The sequence below is a fragment of the Ixodes scapularis genome, unplaced genomic scaffold, assembly GCF_016920785.2.
Source record: "Ixodes scapularis isolate PalLabHiFi unplaced genomic scaffold, ASM1692078v2 PGA_scaffold8__174_contigs__length_109621045, whole genome shotgun sequence".
NCBI classification, from domain to species: Eukaryota; Metazoa; Arthropoda; class Arachnida; order Ixodida; family Ixodidae; genus Ixodes; species Ixodes scapularis.
In genome coordinates, this window is record NW_024609883.1 from 103,747,833 (window position 1) to 103,770,075 (window position 22,243).

The 22,243-nt window shown below is 49.6% G+C and overlaps 1 protein-coding gene across 1 annotated transcript in view; it reads left to right on the plus strand.

The window, feature by feature from the left end:
• LOC121833643 overlaps positions 1–21,938 on the plus strand; it is a 49,102-nt gene extending 27,164 nt beyond the window's left edge. The window contains exon 3 of the mRNA XM_042287080.1: positions 21,771–21,938. Coding sequence (XP_042143014.1) covers positions 21,771–21,938 — 168 coding nt within the window. The remainder of the gene's footprint in view (positions 1–21,770) is intronic.
• The last annotated feature ends 305 nt before the right edge of the window (positions 21,939–22,243 follow it).

Sequence of the window (22,243 nt, forward strand, 5' to 3'; positions counted from 1 at the left end):
TTGCGACCGCACCGTGCCAGTTTTCGCCAGCACTTGCAGGAGCAGACTGATGAAGATGGTTCGCTTGGGTGGTGATCTCCGTTAGGCCCCAGCTTGCGATAGGGCACGGCCAACGACCTCCCACCTGTCGTGGCGACCCCCGCCCGAAACCCTCACGGGCCTCGCTGTGACCTCCGGGGACCTCTCGGGGAGAGTTAGGCGAACATACGCTTATCCCGCACGGGAGTTCACCATGCATGCCACGCCAACTCTCCTGGTTGACGTGGTGGGGAAGGGAGGTCTCGTTCGGACAGTCCACTTGCGTGGAGGCCTCGGGGCCCCGCCATGCGCATGCCGGCTCGAGCGCGTACTTGGCTGGTGGCGGCGGCACGTAGTTCCGCTCGGCATGAAGAGCTTCCTCGATGAGGCGGGCGCCCCGGGCTAGCTCTTCAAGGGTCTCAAAGGTGCGGTTGATCAGGTAGACGTGGTACCTGGGGTGACACTGTCTTCTGACAGTGTCACCCCAGGTACTCTGTCCGACTCCGGCGACTTCGGGTCCGCCCTCTTGAAGAGCTCTTGCATGACCCGAACGTACCGGACCAGACTTTCATCCGGGTGCTGCGTCCTTGCCTCGAGCTCTCGGAGAATCTGCGTCGCGTAGCCTGCAGGCAGGAACTCTTCGCGAAGCCTTGTCTGGAAGTCCGCCAGGCTGGCGAAGGGGGCCTGTGACCCCAACCAGCACCTGGCGCTGGCTTGTAACGCCAGCGGGACAATCCGGTCCACGATGAAGGCTTCTGAGGCACCGGAGGCAAGGTGGTACGTCTGCAGCTCGCCCAGAAAGTCTGCCACGGACTTGACGTCGTCGTACCCCATGTAGACCGGAACAGTCAAGTGTGGCCTGGGCTCTCGCGGTGGGGTCTCCTGCTGGCCAGGCGTGTGGGCCACGCGCTGCATCACGGAGTCGCACATCTCCGTGACCTTCGTAAGCAGGTTCATTTGTGCTGTTGCGGCCATCGCGGCTTCCTGCTCCCGCGTGAGCATTCCTGCAAGCACAAAAAAAAAAAAAGAAACGCCCCCAAAAACCCAACACAAGCGCGCAAAACGATTGCCGCGTTCACAAAGACACGGTCACAAACACGCCAATACAACAAACGTGGACGTGACGGAAGCACGAAACAACGATAGGAAACACGGGGAATATGAAAAAGGCTTACCGAAAGAAGAAACCAAGCCCCGTGAAATTCCTGCGAGTGGGTAGCATACCACGGTTGGGCGCCATTGTGGTCGGTTTGCCTTGCTGCATACCCGACCCGGAGGAATAACACGGAGCCAACGGCTTCAACAACAAGAAACTACATTTAATGGGACATGGACGAGACGATTAACATGGTTACCAGCGGCGCCTGAGTCCAGGCAGCGACTCCCCGTGCGCCGCCTCTGATCTGCCTTATCAAGGCGGCGCATCCGATGTGCGCGTGGCTGGCGTGACGTCGCCGCCACGCGGGAAAAGTTCGGCTTGAGCCTCGCAGTCGGGCAACTTGGCTTGGGAGCCGCCAGGGTGCCAACAAGCTATCACGGTCGATTGTAGCCAGGCATCGGGTAGTACTCCTCTCTGCCAAATGTCGTTGAAGTAGGCGAGTAGTTTGGGTCGGTCTTCCTCGTCGATGTTTTTTAGGGCCTGGTTAGTTATACCGTCAGGTCCTGGGGCACTCCGTCGACGGCAGTTTGACTAGGCGTAATTTAACTCTGATAATGTGAAGTCGTCATCAACTGACTTTTTGGGGAAGTGTAGAATGGGAGACCTGGGTCCAAGAAAAACCTCCTTTTGTGAGTTGATTTGAGCGGTGCATTCATCTGCAAATCGTTCTCTGAGCGTTGCTTTCTCAGCCCGGCGCCCGGCATTATCCTCCCCTTTAAGGTGTATCCACACGACGGACCAAATTGCTGTTTCGGTCCGCGGGCCGCGCATCACGTGATCTTACGTCACCGGTTTTCGAGGTCCGCCGGCGGTCCGCGGCCCGCGCTTCTGAGAAATGCCAAGCGACTTTTCTCGCCCGGACCTTGGCGGCGGACCGTGGTGTTTTTAGTATAATTGAAGCGCTAAGTCTGGCAACAAGCTGACTTTTGTTGTTTGTATTGGAATCAATATCCAAAGTCGTTTTCTTTTGGCGCCAACCGCGCCAACTGTTGAAGACGAAGAAGACGAACCTTTTGTTGTGCGACGATGGTGGCGTGGTGCGACGATGCAACTTTTCACTTCATCGCGCTCGTGTAGCAGTTCACGCTTTGTGGGACGATAGTTGCATGCCCCTTTTGGGTTCACTTAAGTCCTCCTCGTCCTCAATAGTCAACGCCAGGGCCACCGCGGCCAAACGTCTCTTTCGTTCAACCTCCATCTTGGCTCCTTACAAATAGCCTCAAAGCAGCTCGCTGCATGCGTTTGGCGGAGCTGTGAGGTCGAGGGTTAGACCGGCCCGTTCATTCTGTCGTCTGCTCTTTTGGTCCGCCGTGTGGATGCTCATTGCAGCCGGGCGGCCCGCGGGCCGCGCATCACGTGATCAATCGGTCCGCGGCCCGGTCCGTCGTGTGGATACACCTTTAAAGGTATATCCACACGACGGACTAAATTGCTGATTTGGTCCGCGGGCCGCGCATCACGTGATTTTACGTCACCGGTTTTTGAGGTCCGCCGGTGGTCCGCGGCCCGCGCTTCTGAGAAATGCCAAGCGACTTTTCTCGCCCGGACCTTGGCGGCGGACCGCGGCATTTTTAGTATAATTGAAGCGCTAAGTCTGGCAAAAAGCTGACTTTTGTAGTTTCGATTGGAATCCAAATCCAAGGTCGTTTTCTTTTGGCGCCAACTGTTGAAGACGAAGAAGACGAACCTTTTTTTTGTGCGATGATGCAACTTTTTACTTCATCGCGCTCGTGGCGCAATTCCCCGCTCTGTGGAACAATAGTCGCAACGACTACTCAAATAATCATCTAAAGATGTCTCCATGCCTTTTCCGCTTCACTTAAGTCCTCCTGTCCTCAATAGTCAACGCGATGGCCACCGCGGCCAAACGTCTCTTTCGTTCAACCTCCATCTTGGCTCCTTACAAATAGCCTCAAAGCAGCTCGCTGCATGCGTTTGGCGGAGCTGTGAGGTCGAGGGTTAGACCGGCCCGTTCGCTTTGTCGTCTGCTCTTTTGGTCCGCCGTGTGAATGCTCATTGCAGCCGGGCGGCCCGCGGGCCGCGCATCACGTGATCAATCGGTCCGCCGCCCGGTCCGTCGTGTGGATACACCTTAAAAGTGCATCGTCCCGATGCAGCACAAAAACGGAAAACAAAAAACAAAAGGACAGCAGAATTGCTAGCCGGAGCTCACAGTCCACAGTTCACTCGTCGACGAGAGTGGAGAGTCCTATCGTTCGTAATACGGCTTCAGCCGGACGCCATGCACCACCTCGGGTCGCGGCTGACGTCTTGCAGATGGGCGCGTTCCGTCGGGTAGAACTTCGTAGTTCAGATCGCCGAGGCGTCGGATGATCTTGTAGGGCCCAAAGTAGCGCCTCAGAAGTTTTTCGCTGAGACCGCGACGACGAATCGGCGTCCACACCCAAACTCTGTCTCCGGGCTGGAAGTGGACGTCGCGGCGACGAAGATTGTATACCGGCGAGCGTCGACATGTTGCTGGTCTTGAATTCGTAGTCTGGCTAGCTGGCGGACCTCTTCTGCCCGTTGAGCGACCACCTGGGCGTCATCGTTCCCGTCGTCGACTGGCTCGTGCGGCAACATACAGTCTAGCATAGTCGTCACCGTCCGGCCATACACCAGCTGGAAGGGCGTCACTCCTGTGGTCTCTTGCACTGCTGTGTTGTAGGCGAACGTGACGTAGGGCAGCACTTAAAGGAGCGATGCAACAATTTTTGTACTGTGCACAAATACCGCTTAAATCGGATCCCTAACGTTAATGACCTATGAAACACGCGTTCGTTTTTCACCCCACGCAATAGAAGTCCCAGAAAAAAATTTAAGAAAAACGAGCAGCGTTCACCCCCTCAACTCGCAGCCAGAACAAGCGGCCACGTGATCTGGAGCCGATTATATGCCGCCAGTGTTGATCATAGCCACGCGCAGGGGTTGGCAAAGCGCAGGACACGCGCTGAGTTCCAGACATTGTTATGGCTCGGCTGTTGTCGTCGTTGCAGCGATTGGACACGGGTCACAACCCGAATGCTTCTCGAGCTAGCAATTGTCACGAGCCCAAGTCGAGTGCCCACGCAATGCTCGGGTCCAATCTGTGAACCGCATTCAAATATCGTCACTTGGGTGTACTGCGATCCCCGAGTTACGTCATCAAATTTTGCAAAGGAGAGATTGAATGAAAATGATCGCTTTTGTCCTTGAAATTACACCACAACAAAGGAGTTTCTTGGACAATGGTGTTGCGTGTGAGTATCCTTGAGTCCGAGGTGTGCCAGTAAGCTAGTGTAGAGAGAAAAACATTCCAATTGAATATCGTTGCACAGCTCCTTTAAAGGGGTACTCCGCCGTTTTCTTCAGTCCCCGATTTGCCTAAAAGCTTGGTAGACTCACCAACAAACATCGCTGAACTAGTAACCCAAATATTTGGACAAAATAACTTTTTTTTGTGCAGTTACAGAATTTACAGTTTTGGACCTCATCGTGTTTTTCAAAGTGAAAAGCTCTACGGGCAACATTAAAAAGGTGACGTCATGGTTGGGCAGGAGTTCACTCTTTGGGCTGTAGACTTTGTTCACATCTGATTACAAACAGTTTCATGGTGTCAAATGAATGCTTTGGAAGGTCGCTCCAGCTCCCGCGCAGCAGCACGATACAAATGCTCGGCATAGTTCATATTTAGACTGCCCGCTCGAACCGCAATCCAGCCCAACCGTGACGTCAGGGCAATGAAAAGCGCGGGTATATTCGAATCTTCGTTTTGGCGTCGTTTTCATTTGCCGATTTCACAATAACTATTCTGAATTTCGCGATACTAAATAGCATACCGAAAAGAGTAACGGACGGCGATTTCGAATATATGGTTAGTTGGGGTTGCTCAAAATATCGCCGGAGTTCCCCTTCCGTCCCAGCTCTTGTGCTCCACGTCGACGTACATAGAGACCATGTCGGCGATTGTTTTGTTGAGCCGCTCCGTCAACCCGTTGGTTTGCGTATGGTATGCCGTTGTTCGACGGTGTTCCGTGTGGCTTAGACGCAGGATCTCTTGGGTCAACTGTGCCATGAACGATGACCCTCGGTCTGTGATCAGTACTTCGGGGGCGCCATGCCGGAGGACGATGGCCTCGATGAAGAACTTGGTGACTTCGACAGCAGTCCCCGAAGGAAGGGCTTTCGTCTCGGCGTAACGAGTAAGATAATCGGTGGCGACGATTATCCAGCGGTTCCCCATCGTCGACGGTGGAAAAGGACCCAGCAAATCAATTCCGATCTGCTGGAAGGGCTTGGTTGGCGGGGTAATCGGCTGAAGGAGACCTGCTGGCTTTGACGGTGGTTTCTTGCGTCGCTGGCACTCACGGCACGATCGTGTGTAGAGATGTACGGTCTTCGGAAGCTTTGGGCAGTAGTACTTGTCACGAATCCGGGCAAGGGTCCTGCTGTAGCCGAGATGTCCGGCCGTTGGGTCGTCGTGGCACGCTTGAAAAATTTCTTCTCGGAGGCTGGCGGGGACAACCAGTAGCCAGGGGGTTTCGCTGGTTCCGAAATTCTTTCTGAAGAGCACGCCTCGCCGCAGGACAAAGCTCGGTAGGTCCCGAGAAAAGACCCGTGGGACAGAGCCTGCTCGACCTTCGAGGTTGTCGATCACGGAGCTAAGTTCCGCGTCGTCGCGTTGCAGTGCCCTCATGTCGGTAGCGTTAACTGCGCCTAGAAAACGGGCGTCGTCATCGTCGTCCGCGCCGGAGATTGGAGGTTCGACTGGAGCCCTAGACAAACAGTCAGCGTCATTATGCTTGCGGCCGGACTTATGCACAATGGTTACGTCGAATTCCTGCAGTCGAAGGCTCCAGCGGGCGAGGCGTCCGGACGGATCCTTGAGGTTTGCGAGCCAGCAGAGGGCGTGGTGGTCTGTGACCACGCGAGACGGGATCCCGTTCAAGTACGGGCGGAACTTGGTTATCGCCCAGACGACAGCAAGACATTCTTTGTCGATCGTTGAATAATTTTGTTCTGCCTTAGACAGCGCCCGGCTTGCGTAAGCGATTACTATTTCTGCCCCTTCTTGTCGCTGAACGAGTACCGCACCGAGACCGGTATTGCTGGCATCCGTGTGGATTTCAGTCTCCGCCGACTGGTCAAAATGTCCGAGGATAGGGGGCGACTGGAGCCTTCGCTTGAGTTCGTCGAACGCTTGCTTTTGCTCCTCTCCCCCCTGGAACTGCACGTCGTCTTTCGTCAGATACGTCAGCGGTGTAGATATTCGCGCAAAGTCACGAACGAAACGTCTGTAATAGGCGCACAGCCCAAGGAATCTTCGAACGGTCTTCTTGTCTGATGGCTTCGGGAACTCGGCGACAGCGGACGTCTTGGCGGGATCAGGGCTTACACCCTGAGCACTCACGACGTGGCCCAAGAATTTCAGCTCACCATAGGCGAACCGACACTTGGAAGGCTTGAGGGTCAGCCCAGCAGCTTTGAAGGCCTGTAGCACGGCTCGCAGTTGTCTCAGGTGCTCGTCGAATTCGCTTGCGAAGACCACAACATCGTCGAGGTAGACGAGACAGCTTTGCCATTTCAAGCCGGCAAGGACGGTGTCCATAACGCGCTGGAAGGTTGCCGGCGCTGTGCACAGCCCGAACGGCATTACTTTAAACTCATGCAGTCCGTCCGGCGTGACGAAGGCCGTCTTCTCACGATCTCGTTCGTCGACCTCAATCTGCCAGTACTCGCTCTTCAAGTCCATCGACGAAAAGTATCGGGCGTGGCGTAGCCGGTCCAGGGTGTCGTCGATGCGTGGCAGCGGGTAGACGTCCTTTTTTGTTACGGCGTTCAGTCGGCGATAGTCCACGCAGAACCGAAGAGTCCCGTCTTTCTTTTTCACCAGGACTACCGGTGAAGCCCACGGACTGCTTGAGTGCTGGACAATGTCGTCGTCAAGCATTTCTTGTACCTGCTGCTGGATGGCTTCCCTTTCTTTCACGGAGAACCTGTACGGCGGCCGATGCATAGGGAGTGCGCCGTCATCAGTAATTATCCGATGTTTCGCAACCGTCGTTTGGCGCACCTTCGACAACGCGGAGAAGCACTCACTGAACTCGGCGAGAAGGTCACGAAGTTTTCGTCGTTGTGGGGCTGGGAGGGACGGGTCGATGTCAAGCTCTGAGGACGTGATTGTCTTGTTCTGCGTCGGAGAGGCGTCTTCTGAAATCACGGCGATCTCGGATGAGTCTTGAATTTCCTCAACGTAGCCCACAGCTGTACCCTTTGTAAGGTGCTGCGACTTTTGCCGGAAGTTGGTGACAAGGGCTACGGTACGCCCGTCCTGGAGCTCGGTAACGCCTCTTGCAATGCCAATCCCTCGTCTGAGGAGAAGTTGGACGCTTCCTTCCAGCAGTGCTACACCGCAGGTGGCTCCTTCGGTCCCGACGGGCACAAAGACACTCGACAGCGGCGGCAGGTTTACGTGGCTGGCGAGGACTCGCACTGCAGATAACGTCGGTTTGGGATTTTCCACCGATGGGACAGGCTTCCGAAGCGTCAGCTTGTTCTCCGCAAGGTCGATAATGGCGCCGTATTCACACAGGAAGTCCATTCCGAGAATGACGTCCCTCGAACAGTCTTGCAGAACGACGAACTTCACAGGGCATGTTTCGCCGTGAATCTCGACGCGAGCGGTGCATCTCCCGACTGGTGTAATCAGGTGTCTTCCGGCGGTTCTTATTTGTGGTCCATCCCACGGCGTCATGACCTTTCCAAGGCGGCGGGAGAGCCTCCCACTCAAGACTGAGTAGCCTGCTCCGGTGTCCACGAGTGCCGATGAGTCGAAGCCGTCGATAACAACGTTTAGGTTGTTGGACACCGAAGCAGGAGCGTCGTTGTGATGCGTAGCGTCGGGAGAGTGGGAGCGCTCCGTCGTTCTTAAAGGCTCTTTACGTCGGTCGTCTTCGGCAACTCCACCTCCAGGGGTTGCCGCGCCTAGTTTCCCCGGCGAGGAGCGAGGGGCGACAGGCTTTCACGTCGGGGTCGGTGCATCGGCGAAGTTGGACGTCGTGGCGACGGCGATCGGAACTCTCGGCGGGACGCAGGCTCGGGGGACTGGGGTCGTCGCAGGTACTCGTCGATCTCCCGAGGGCGTTCACCATACCGGGGGCGTGGGTCGTTTGGGTGGAACCCCCGCAGCCCGAGCCGTCGGTATGGGCATTGGCGGTAGGTGTGGTTTGCTTCTCCGCAGTGTAAACATAGTGGGCGTCGGTCGGGCGTTCGCCACACGTCGGTCTTCCGAGGTGCGCGGGGCTCTTGGGCGGCGTACTGCACCTGGTCGTTGCGGCGGTGGTCGTGCTGCGGCGCAGGAGAACGACGTCTGGGCGGCGCAACATAGGCTGGAGGAGGAGGCGGTGGCCGTCGGGCCACTGCGGCGTAGGTCAGGGCGGGCTCTTCGGGTGGTGCTACGCAGGCAGGAGCCTCCGGTTGAATTGCCCGCTGGACTTCTTCGCGCACCACTTCGGCTATCGACAGCTCAGCCGGCTGGTTGGCAGCAGGCAGCAGCTTCCGGAGCTCCTCCCGGACGATGTCGCGGACGATTTCCCGAAGGCCGTCGACACCGGTGGCGTTCAGGTCTAGTCGGCAAGATGCGGCGGTTCGAGGAGCAGGCACGCCTGCGAGTCGATGGTAATGACTTGCTCGGGCCCACAGCGCTCACTCGATGTTAGTGGCTTCAGTCAAAAAACCGTCGACGGTTGTCGGGGGATGGCGGACAAGGCCCCCGAAAATTTCAGCCTTCACGCCACGCATGAGGACGCGAAGCTTCTTCTCATCGGCTGCCTCCGGATCGGCTCGGGCACATAGGCGCATGACATCCTCCACGAAGCTAGTCACGCTTTCGTTGGGGCCCTGCACCCTTGTTTGGAGAAGGTCCTCCGCTCGCTGCCGACAGTGGTGGTTGAGGAACGTTCGCTTCAACTCCGCGGCGCAGGACTCCCGCGTAGTGAAGGACGCTTCGTGGTTTTCAACCCAATGCCTCGCAGTTCCTTCAAGCGCGAAGTAGAGATTGTGGAGGCATAGTTCAGTCGTCCATCCGTTGTGGCGGGCTACACGTTCATAGTGTTGCAGCCAGTCTTCAACGTCCTCGTGGACGTCTCCGTGGAAAGGCGTTGGAGTCCTTGGTGCGACCGGCAGGTACACAACGGCAGAAGCGGCCGGGGTCTGCGCCTGGTTGGCCATCGTCGTCTTCGGCTTGGTCGTGGGTGGCAGAAGTCCGTGTTCCGGGGTTAGACCTCGGATGTGGCGACTTGACCGGGTCTCGATCTGGTCTTCGTCGGGTCCTCCGGAGCTTGGGTTCGGACTTGTACTGCGGGAACTTGGAGGGGTGCGCTGCACGGACATGCGGTACCCCGCACCTCCACCAAAAATGTCATGGATGACAAGTGACGAGGCGGCAAATGACTGAGTAAACTGAACGTTTAATGGGGGCGAACTTGTGCCCAAAAATAAAAGTACAAAGATAATAACGGAGCGTCGCGGGCGTCGAAGGCGGCGAAGCAGCAGGATTGAACACTGAAGCGAAACTGACTCGACAAGGTCGCGGGCGGCCTCTTATCTAGAGTGCGTCGCTATCTCGAAGATTCGGCGAAAGCGGCTCGAGCGCCGCGTGGTCGGGGCGAGAATGAACAAGCACTTTTTAGAAAACAAAAGCAGGAATAAATGATAGAAGTTACGTGCGGTACATGAATAAATGAGAACTTTCTGGAGGTCCGTGACCGAGCGTTGCTTTCTCAGCACTGCGCGCGGCAATATCTGCGAAGCTTGGCCTCAATTCGTCGTGATGTTGTCCAGTCTTGGGGACGCTTAGAACGTCTAGCCATTCTTTGAGCTCGCCGGGATGCGGCGCGAAGGTTCAAATATGTCAGGTCTGGGACTGGTTTTGTTGTTGGGAGCGTTATTTGCTTAGTGGCGACTTTGAAGGCGGTGGTTACGGCCTCCTCAATTGTTGGAAGATTTTGGCCTGTTAATATCGTGCTAAGGGTTACGCGATAAACGTCCCAGTTGGTAATCTGATGCGTTCTGATCTTCCGTGGAATGGCCGTGATGGGGAGAAGCAAGATGGGCACGTGGTCACTTCCCCATGTGTCAGGTTCTGCATTCCAGACCATCTGTATTTCGGGTGATACAAATGTTAGATCGAGAACGCTGTCTGTTTTAAGAAGAGGAGGAATGAATGTTGGCGATCCGTTGTTGAGGCATCTTAAGCCTAGATCTTTCGTTATATCAATGAGCGCATTTCCCCTTTGTGTGGTTGTGTCACTTCCCCAAACAGGGTGGTTCGCATTAAAATCCCCGCACCATATAATTGGCCCAGGACAGCGCTTTCTGATCTTTCTCATTTCATCGGGATCCCATGCTTGGTGAGGACGTATGTAGCTTGAGACAACAGTAATATCACGCTTGTCCATTCTTATTGTTACGGCTGTATGTTCACCGTATAGAGTGTTCAAGTCGCTAAGGTCGATTTCCATTTGTTTGAGGTGATTCTGCACGAATATGATGCCCTAGACTACCCGTCGAGGTGCGGTGTCTTACTGTGATATTGGACGTATGGGGATAATCGATGAGGTCCTGGTTGCACATACGTTTCTTGAAGAGCAAGAACATTTGGTTGAAGCCCCAGGAGGCGGCGACGAAGTTCGGAAAGTCGAGGTCGAAGAGTGTTAACATTCCACTGGATGATCGATGGAAGCATCTTGATACGACCTGGCGCTACCGGCGCGCGCACAGGGGATCCTGCAGCGTTGCTCTCTGGCATTGCTGTGTTGAGAATTTTTCACGATTCCGACGATAGCTGTCTCAAAGAGCATCATTCCTTGTAAAATTGTCTTCAAGGTGCTTGGTGGCATTTGTGCAATGGCGCTCCGCAGTGCAGAGAAGATGAAGCCTATTATGCTATCGGCGGATGTGGCTGATTCTTGCGCTGGCTCCTCAGGCACACGTCGACCAGAAAGTACATCATTGTATGCAAGGTTCCTATTTGGTCTTGTCTGGGTCATTTCTTGTTGGTCCTTCTTCGCATCTGACTTTCCTGAGTTTTCTTTATCAGTGGATGGAGAACGTTTAGAAGAGATATTCATTGACCTCGATGCAGCTCTTTTTGACGAGTCCTTCTTAGGTTGATTTTTTCGTCCTGCTTGCGCATGTGAACGATCTGCGTGCGTTGTTTCTTTTTGGAGTGCAGGATATTCTTTTTGTGCTACAGGTAGTTCACGTTGTGTTTCAACAAGCTTTGGTCCGTGAATTAAAAATTTTTTCCTTGTAAGTGCTGCCAGGCGTACCTTGCAATTTGCATAAGAAGCAGGATGTTCACCGAGACAGTTAGCACACTTGTTGGGAAGTGTGCCAGGATATTCTTTGGATGAGTGTGGTTCTCCACATCTTTTGCATTTTGTTTTCCCCTTGCAGTACTTCGCAATGTGGCCGAGGGCCTGGCAGTTGAAACACCTTGGAGGTGCTTCAATGTACTCGGTTACTTCGTGCCGTGTGAAGCCGAGGTTGATCTTGTCCGGTCGCTCGGTGTTTGGACGGAATGTTAGAACCACTCGGTCGGTTGGTTGGGCAACATCTGTTGCATTTTCGCGTCGCTGGTAGAGCGAACGAGCGGCGATCACACCGGCTGGTCCCAGAAATTCGTTAAGGTCATTATCAGTGTACCACTTTGGTACCCCTTTGATTAGACCAAAGATTTGTAGGTACGCTTTGGGTATTGTTGCTTGTACCGGGATCCCACAGAGGGAGTGCACTTTGAGAAGTCGATGCACAGTCGGTACTTCTGAGACATCAAGTAAAAGACCTCCCCTCGCTGTAAAACGATGTCTCACGATGTGCGCGCCAGCCAGTGTCTCTACTTCAGCAGACAATTTCAGCGGGTTTTGTTGCTGCAACCGCTTGTCCTCCTGCACGGGCGTTAGAAGGACTGAAACCCCTGTCGTCCTCTGTCGACGATGTTGCACTAAGGTAAACTCAGAGTCCTCTCCGGCTTCCGTCTCTTCCATTTTTTCGGGGCGGTCGTTCACTGATATCTCCTCATCATCACCGTCTTCCTTACGTCGCTTAGTTTGGGGGCTTACTTGTGTTCCATTGTAGGTATGGTCTGATTCGGTAATATCTGAGGCCGTAGCTGGGGGATGTCCATCGGCACAAGACATACCTGGGGTGCTATGTTGCGCTTTTTGGACTCCCAGGAGACTTGGAAGAGGGAAATGACGTCAACGACTAGAGCAAACGCAGATTGGATGTTGACGGAAGAAAACAAAATCAACATCCAATCTGCGTTTGCTGTGTCGTTGACGTCACTTCCCTCTCCCTAGTCTCCTGGGAGTCCAAAAAGCGCAACATAGCCCCCCAGGTGTACCCCTGCATCGAAAGGCCAAGGTTGACTTGAATGGGCGTCTTAAAATATACGAGGCGAAAAATTGAAACAAGAGAAGAAAAAAATTTCGACTTAGTCTAATCATTTATGACGGTGTTATATACAGCTTTTACATGCTGGCCAACAATGCTGCCGGTGTACACCGCCCGCCTTTCACTGCTCACTTCTTTCTCGTCGTTTCTAGAACTCAACTTCGTCGTCCTCTTTCAAACTCGGAAGGAAATTTCAACGAGGCTTATTTTCACTTCAGACAGCCATATATTTAGAAAATTTGCAAGCAAGGGTTAATTTAGTTTTACCTTGCCGATTATTTGTACCACGAGCAATAAAAATTGTTTCTTAAACTCGAATGTATGCCGCGCTGCGTCGCGAAAACCAGGCAGCGCGCATTTTTTTGGGTCCCCCCATTTCCGGAACCTTTCCACGGAAGCCACGTATATTCGCAACAGCCAGTAGGTGACACCAGCTTCCACCCCATAATAAAACACGGAGCTATCGCTCATTCAGCCCTCGTCAAACTTGGCTAGGTACGTGTAGGTACCTAGTAGGGAAGGGCGGTTAACTTTTAACCGCGGTTAAAGTTAACCGGCTTCGAGCAAACGGGCCCAGGTAGATTGCACAAACAGTGTGAAAAATGATTTTTTCATCTAGGTTTTGTATAAAAGATAAAAAAAAACTGTGGCTCCAATCCACGCTCTGAAGGTGGTTGGACAGCGAAGCTGTAAACGACCCCCACAACGATTACTAATTGCGACGTCACTTGAAAATTCGCACACGTGGCTCTACAAAGAGGGAAACCAGAGACAAGTGAAATGTACTTAACCACATCCTTTATTACTTTACAACGACATTCACGACTATTTTAGGATCACTGTGATACACATTGAAATTTTCAGCTCTCACTGTAGAGATATTCTTTGCTAAGGTTAAATCAATGCATGATCCATGAATGGTGGTTGGTTGAATTGCATTGGTGAAGCACATGTTATATATGAAAGTGTGGTGACGTAACCACGTGATTTCTATACTGTTGGGTACTTTTCCACTCGGAGCAGCTTACGCAACCGTAATCTTTACCGGGAAACACACGCGGGGAGAAGGAATGTGCTTCGCATTGTTCGCAGGCGCCGTTATCATCCATTATGCGGTTTGCAATTCACACGAGGGCTTCGAATGACGTCAACCCCTGCCGGAGCAGGTGCAACCTAATCTTTACTGGAACGCGTGGGACGGTGTTCCTATTGTTCACAAGCGCTTTATCATCCATCATGTGGTTTCGATGCTTGTTTTGTGGTTTTCTTTATTGAAACGGATACTGAGATGTATGATGTACGTCTGATTTAAAAGGAGATATCCTGTTTTGCTTTCAATTGTTCGCCGCGAGTTTTTTTTTTTTTTTTTTTTGCTTACTACGCCAACACACGAAAATTTGCTTGGCTGGTAGAGGTATACATCTTCGGCTGTAAAAATGTCCTCCTTGGCAGCAATTGGAGTGAGTTACGCGAAGATGCTTCCATGCGAGCTTTATGCCAAGAAGTCTAGTGTCATATGAAAGTGTCACGTGCTCGGACACTTTTTCAGCACAGCATCGTGCTGAAAATTCAGAATCCTCGTGCATTTTCTACAGCTTTAAGAGTGTCAATCGTAGACCAAAGCCCACTCTGCACCGCTACACGCTCCGCCAAAAAAGGAGTCCTAATTACCTCGAAAAGACAAAGTGCGCATTCAAACACAGCACGAAATTTTAAAGCAGTCACATCTGTTGTTCGCAATGGTTTGAGTGCTTTAAAAAATACTTTAGTAGGCTGTTATGAGCGATCGGCTTTGGACAGTAGAAGCTGTAGAAGCCAGCTCGAACTACTGTCGGCGTTCCAACCACGTGGCCGATCTGTCGAAAGCGACAAGTGAATCGTCTAAAGGGAGTTCAAGTTTGAGTTTGACACACTGTCCTTTGTGTCGGGTAATACATAGGTTGAGGTACTAGATGGTCGCATGGTATATTTTGTCCAATGAATAATGTGCAATTTTCTCTCGCAGAAGATCTGGTGAAAACATCCTTATTTAATTTTATCGCATACAAATATTAAATGAAACTGAAAAAAATTCAATAAAACTATAAAAATGTAGATGTTGAAGGAGGCGTGCAATTTTACCGCTATTAGACGCTGCCAAACGAAAAAAAACTAATTAAAAATACACAAACTTACATCCTTTCCTCGTATGAATTAGTGGTCCAGTGTTAGAACGCGTTGCACTCTACCCCTACAGTTATAAAAAATATATTGGCACAAATTTGTTTTGGTAACTTTCTATTGCTTTGATATTTTAACTTTACAATGCAATATTGTACTTGACGCACTATTGTATCTTCAATCAGCTATTCTTTTCTTGAAGATGAATACTGCATTTGTGCATTTTATACGCGTCATTGCACCTTGATGATGTTTGGTTTGGTGGTTGCAAAGTTAGTTTAATTTTGATTTTAGCACGCTCTTCATGAGCACTAACTTCCCGGCGCCTGGTGTACTGGAAAACGGTTTATTTATTTTATATGCACTATGTCAATGTTTAAGAGATTCAAGGTTCAGATATATGAGGTCATAGCTCAGCACGCGAGTCTCCATTGCTTCGGAAGATGAGCAAAGTTGGCGTCATACACAGGAACGCTGAAAATAGCAGCGACAAGAAGCGTTGTTATGGAATGGTCTATAAACGTTTTGCTAAATTATCCAAGCACCAACGAGCATGTGCGTGTAATAAGTGTAAGCTTACACGTGCTAGTGTTCGCAACAATAACTTTTTGAAGCAAAAAAAAAATGGCACATTCATTTAAGCAAGGAAATCGTGTGCTGCACCTGCATACTCATATTCCGAGCACACCCTGTGGTGCTTGGGGAATTAGAAAAAAAAAAATGTTGCGAGCCTTTTCCGCCTATTTTGACCAGCGTAAATGCTTGATTGCGATAGAAGGTGATCGTATGTACCCTCGCGGACAATATGAGCTTCCCTCCTCCTCCTCCTCAAGAGCTGCGCTCTAATTCGGTGTTACAGGGAGTAGTAAGCGGCTTTCATTTTTTTTTAAACCTGAATTGTGTTTCCCCCTTCCTTGTATTTATACTGAGCCGTGAGGGCGCCCTGCAGGAAGAGCTTTTCTTGAGGTTGCAGGGTTATTGAGGCTCATTGTTTGGCTGGTTCAACCCGTAATGTATAATGACCAACTAGATCAGCTCATCCCTGTAGTAATTTTGAGCGCAAACGAAACCGAAACGGAGGAACGGGGAAGGGGTGGCGTTCCATTTACCCTTCAGAACAGGAGAGAAAAAAGTATAGTGTGTTTCGGCGTCTCGCCGCAGCGGGGCACCCGTTACATGATTCTCCCCTTATCCGTTGCTTGCCGCTCTACCTCTTCTCTTCTGGCGTCCGGGTCACGTGACTTTCTGTCAGGCTATGTCACTATAGAGGAGGCTATGGCCTTGCTTAGTGCCGGAGATATCAAGTTTGGATAGAAGTGGAAAAAAAAGAAAAAAAAAACACTACGGAGAACGAATTTTTGTTTCCGAGGTAAACAGAATGTGGATCTTGTAATTAACTACGATAAAGATAAAGGAACAAGATAGAATTTTGCAATTAGAAGCCGTCTCACGCAGATAATGCTTTAAATTAGGTAGCTCAAAAAATTGGCGGAGCTCCCAAGGGTGAAATGTATTGCCTCATCAATAAAACAACGCGAATAAAATACAGTTAGTAAATTTACCCCATATGCTTAGAGTAATGATTTTATAAGGCCAAATATATAAATATTTGAACACTATAAATTAATTATTTGATAAATATGGATTTTGGGCTGTCAAACCGAGGCAAAATTGAATTCTATGAACATGAAGAAATAAATTTGGAAACTCCATGTAACAAGTTATTGACGCTGGTGGAGGCACGCAGAACGTTAAACATAACCATTCTCTGGCATCAACTAACTGCAAAACACGGCTTCTCTGTATGTGCTCGCAGTGGTTGCTGTATATTTCGAAAAATGAGGTCTCATTTAAAATGACTGTTAGTATAAATATCTTGCACTTGGTCTTGAATACGTTTCGAAGCCTGCGGTTGCTGAAGAATATTGTCTGACAGAATGACCTACTTTATTTTTGTACTTGCAATAAAACGCTGCTAGACCATGTCTTTGCACTATATATTAGTGCACGAAAGAATAGCTCTATTGAATATGCCGTATAGAAATTATGAAAAATTATATTTCTTAGCAGGGATGGGCAAAATACATGCAAATTTGTATCGAAATGTAAATACAAAATACTTCGTCAAAAATGTATTTTATTACAAATCTAAATACATTTCCGAAAAAGAATTTAAGTACAAGATACAAATACAACCAAATGTATTTGGTCTCCCTCCAAATACTTTTTCCAAATACATTCCTCAAAATTTGCGTCAGCGACTTCAGGGCACCTGCAACGGGCTTCTGGGTATCTCATTTTAATTTTGCATCGCACACTCGGGAGTAGGTGTGCGAGGCTCTAGTAACGTAATAGAAATATAATCACAAAAAAATGTAATCACCTTGGACGTAATAGGTGAAAAAAGTACAGAGCTTCAAGGAGCTTTTTTTCTTGTCGATTACATTTTGGTATAGACCATGGTGTAAGATAATAATACTCTTAATGTGAGGACAGCGCGCTCCTCGCGCAGTGCAGATAAAGTGTGCTTTTCACTCTCCCTCTTTCTCTCTCTCACTATGGTTTCAAGCGGCGCCGGCAGATGACTCGTCGACCCGTGGGCACGGCAAAGACGGCTCGTGCCGCCTCATGCTCCACACGCGCAGAGCTCCAGCAAGGTTGTCGCTCGTGCAGAAAGACCACGGTGTACAGAGGTGCCATGGCAACGAGATCATTTTTTTTTCGCTCTCACAGATTTTCGCCGATTGGCCGCCGGCGACACTGTCAGCCGCGGGCACGCTGGCCGCGGAATGATGCAGCCTTTCTGATGCCCGTCGAACGAACGTATATCTGATTCCTCGCGCCGCGCGTTCAGCCCCGCCGTGTCCTCACCTAAAGAGTGTATCTTACACCGTGGTATAGACCAACAAAGAACGGAGACGACTGTAACGTGCGCGGATTTCGACGGTGTGTATGTGCACGTGCCGGGTCATCTTCGTGCCGCGTTGTGCACGCTACCATAGAGTTATTATAATGTACGCTAAAGGTTCAAGTAGCGCTAGTGTGCTGACGCAAATTGAAGCAGAGAGCAACCAGTCCAAAATTGACTTCCGGTAATGCATTTCTATGGAAAAGAGTGAGTCATTTTCTCCCTGCGCTCGATCATAACAGCAAATATCCCAAATAATTCGTACTTACCAGGTAGTTTGGAACATTTCTCAGTGAGGCCGACCAAATAATTGGTCAGTTACGGCGTTTTTCTTTCAAATTCATCGCTTTAAAAACGGTGCTAAAACGGCTTCGTACGGGTATTTGTGTGCACTGTCGGACACTGTTAGCGCGAACACGACGTCGGCGCTTTTCAGCATGAGGAATGTTAGTGCCAAACGAGCGAAGAACATCTGGAAATTAAGGGAGACGGCAAGGACTATGCAGTAACATTGGATCAGGAACTACCCGTGCATGTACGATCAAAATAAATTGAAGGTCACGTAATCTATTCCGATTTTAAACAAGTAAGCACCGCTGTTCTTTCTGCTCTGAGCGAAGATGTTCGTTCTACGTTCAAAATATCACCCACACGCTCGGAATTACTGAGATCAAGTGCCCAGCAGAGAAAACAATACGAAGAGACACACTTCATAGCCCACCGACTTTATTCTCTACGGTTTGAATGTTTTTATCTGCTCATGCACGACGGGGTCATTTTCATATAGGGACAGGACTGGCATATTATATAAGCGTTACCGGAAAGCTGGCGAGCCTTGAACACACTCTATATTCCTTTCGACTGTAATGTTGCTTTGAATCGTCGCTTGTTTTGACACACCTGCTGCGGAACACACATTTGGGACTGAAATATAGCGAATTTAAACATCGTTCACTGATGAAGAAAAATGCGCTAACTAAAGCAATTACACTTCTACAGTGTTAATCAAGGTACATACTATTCGGTACGACCCAAATAACCAAAGTGTTCCGTGTTATTTTTCGGTGAAGAGACAAATTGCACGCGCGTTTTCCCATAGGAAGGCACAGAAGCACCGCAAAAGTAGACTGGTTGCTGTCTGCTTCAATTTGCGTCACGGAAGTCGCATAGACACTAGCGCCAGTTGAAACTCTAGCGTACATCATAATAACTCTATGCACGCGACGAACTGTGTGTGTGCGCGCGCGTCATCCTCGCCGCGCGTGCCACGTGCCCTGCATCTAGAAAGAAAAAAAGAGAAGGAAGGCGGAGAACAGAAAATGGAGTGTGTTCGAGCGGGCAGACCAGCGTGTGGAAGAGAACAGCCGGGCGTCCAGACCTGGGTTCTTCAAGGCTTCCACCCGGCCTGACCTCCGGCCCCCGTGAAGCCTTCACCCCAGCTGAAAGCAGGTGCACGTGTTGCGGAGCACACGTCAAGACCACAGCGGCCCCGTCTGTTCCAACACGCCACACCAGACGCCGACGCCGTGCCAACGCCGGCCCGACCCACCGGCTTCAAGCTGAACCCTGGGGTTTCCTGTACGTGCTTTGTCGCCGCTCCATCGCACAACACCTCGGAAGACCCAACGCCACGAAACAAGAAAGCGATAAGTTGATGCAGTGAACTTTCGGGTTGCCTTTAGCGAGCAGCATTGAAACAGTGTGCCGACATTGCGAGAACAATATGTCGAACGTGCATTCCTGTAACTACAGGGTGTCACAAAAGAAAATTTACACGGTCTTTTTTACCGCAAAAATAAACTAGGCGTCGCCAAACGCTCATTCTCCGCCCAAAGGTAGCGCTAGAGGTCACAACCAGATGCCAAAGTTTCAGCCTGATCCGATAACTTAATCAAAAGTTATAAGTAATTTTCTGAAAATTTCAATGGGAAAATGGCGGCCGACGGAGTTTTCAAACACATGGGGCTCTATGGCACCAGAAACCGAAAACGGGCAAAAATGGGCTCCATTTTCCCATTGAAATTTTCAGAAAATCACTTATAACTTTTGATTAACTTATCGGATCAGGCTGAAACTTTGGCATCTGATTGTGACCTCTAGCTCTACCTTTGGGCGGAGAATGAGCGTTCAGCGATGCCTAGTTTAATTTTGCGGTACAAAAGACCGTGTAAATTTTCTTTTGTGACACCCTGTATTTCCCCAAAGTCATACCATTCGTTGGTTTTCGCGTGTAAATTTAATTAGTGTGTTTTCATCTTGGTATGTTGTTTTCTAATATAACGCTGTTTTCTACTTCAAACGGTCTTGTCTTTCTTAATTTACGTACTTGATACACTCGATTCTTCACAACGACCAAGACGCGCAGCACTAGCTAGAGAAATTTTTATTGTTGCAACTCGCACCAGTTACGAAAATCTGGACAACCCGCGCATTTAGAATGTTCCAGGCAAAAATAGGGATGGAAATAGGGCTGGAAAGCCTCGCAAGTTGTCACAGGAACTTATTTAGCCAGTGTGCCTGTGTACGTCGATTTCGTCACTATTCTTGCCCTGACTAGCACCGTAATCACAAAGTCACTAAACGCTTGTGCTTGATGGAAAGACACTGCATTCGGTGCAGAACGTAGTTTTATTCCCGCTCTGGACAGTGACAACAAATTTGAGGGATGTATTTTCGCCCACAAAATTGTATTTAATTACAATTGTATTTGAAATACCCACGTTTTAGTATTTCAATACACACGCCAAATACATTACCCAATTTGTAATTGAATACAAATACAAAATACACGAAGTATTTGAAATACGTATTTCAAATACTTGTATTTGAAATACTGCCCATCCCTGTTTCTTAGTAATGAGAAAGTGATGACGCTTCTCAAACATTTACAGCCGTTCCCCCCAATGGGAGCGTGCTAACACACAAAGAGCCGCTTTCCATTGGAAGGACGTTTGAAGTGCCACTAACGGCAGTCTGCATGTTTCATTGCATAGTGCAGTGCTGCCTGCTCCCTCCTTTTCTTATGCACACATCTCGTCTTTCTGCGCCTTCACGCAGCCGTGTTTCTTGATCTGGCCCAGTAGTTAAGTACTGAAACCGGAAGCCAAGGGAGGTAAATGGGGGAGGGTTGGTTTGATGGCGCCTTTTATACCAGACAGATGAATAACACCATACCACAATTCTTACCAATAGGAGTGGAAAACAAACAAAAAAGGCCTCTCTCCCCCAAAAAATAAAAAATAAAAGACTGCTCTGCAAGTTTCTGAGCGATACAAGCCATTCGCATATTCGGCAAAGGATATGGTGCAGGTAGCTGTGGCGTTTTCCTATGCATCATACATTCTCACTGTCAAATGTATTCCTGACATTGAGTTTAAGCTCCGAAGAAATTAATTATCGGTTGAATGGTTTTTGAAGTTTTTCCACAACACCACACCACGCAAACACATCAGAAGAGTATATGTTCAGTAACATTCACTGCAAGGTCCACTCTTCATTCCCTATTTCTTTCAGAGTCCGGGGAAGTTACCGAATAATTCACGTATCACATGATGAGTAGTTGTAAAACAAAGTTTTCCCACTATTTATAAAGGGTAAACGTTTCCCACCACATTTAGCTGTAAAATGTTTATCGCTAAATATAGTAAATAGTGTTTTTTTTCATCACGTTTTGGTGAGAAATGAATCACGCTAAGTTTAGCCGGAAAAGTTCTCGGCCAACATAATTTGAAGTCTTACCCGCTAAATTTAACTACTGAGCCATGCATCAACTGTGAGAGACACTGGCGATCGCACATCACGACCCACTAGTATTACGTCCCACTTGTACCGCCATACACATTCTCTAGCTCAGTTTTTTTCTCGCTGTTGTCGTAACATTAGAAATTGACTTTAATGCTTTTGTGGCATACAATCACATGAGTGCATTGTATATGGAACTAAATTTCACAAGAACGATAGGTTTGTCTCGGAAAATTGCATCTAGCAAACTAGCGGTCACAAACGACACTTTATTTATAAGCTATAGCTTTAAGTTATCCTCACAGAGAGTTTTGTTGACTGATGTTTCAGTAAGCGTTGTTTTTGCAGCTTGTAGAGGTATCAGAATGCGCGTTTAAATGTGGAGAAGACCACAACAACGGAGAGACAAAGGGAATATCTCGTCAAATTATTTATCGGAAGGATGGGACCCCTTGCGGACACAGTAAAGTGAGTATAATCAAAACTCCTGAGCGTCACAGTAATGATATCAACTGATTCTGCAAATGCGGGCGAATTTAACAATGTACTTGACAAGGTGTGCTTAAAACACTATGACGAAAAAATAGATTGCACTCCCGCAAAACTCCTTTGAACAGTTAATTTTCCCGTACAAACACCCGCATATATATGTAAGCAACTTGATGTCCGTGCAGAAGTGTGCCCCCCGACGTCCTGCCATGACGCGACGTCAACTTACGTGGCTCACCGTTTTACGTGATATAGTTATGCGACCACGTATAATTGCATACGGTGTTAGTAACGCTACCTCTCTTAATGGCGTTACATACGTCCGTGAAGCT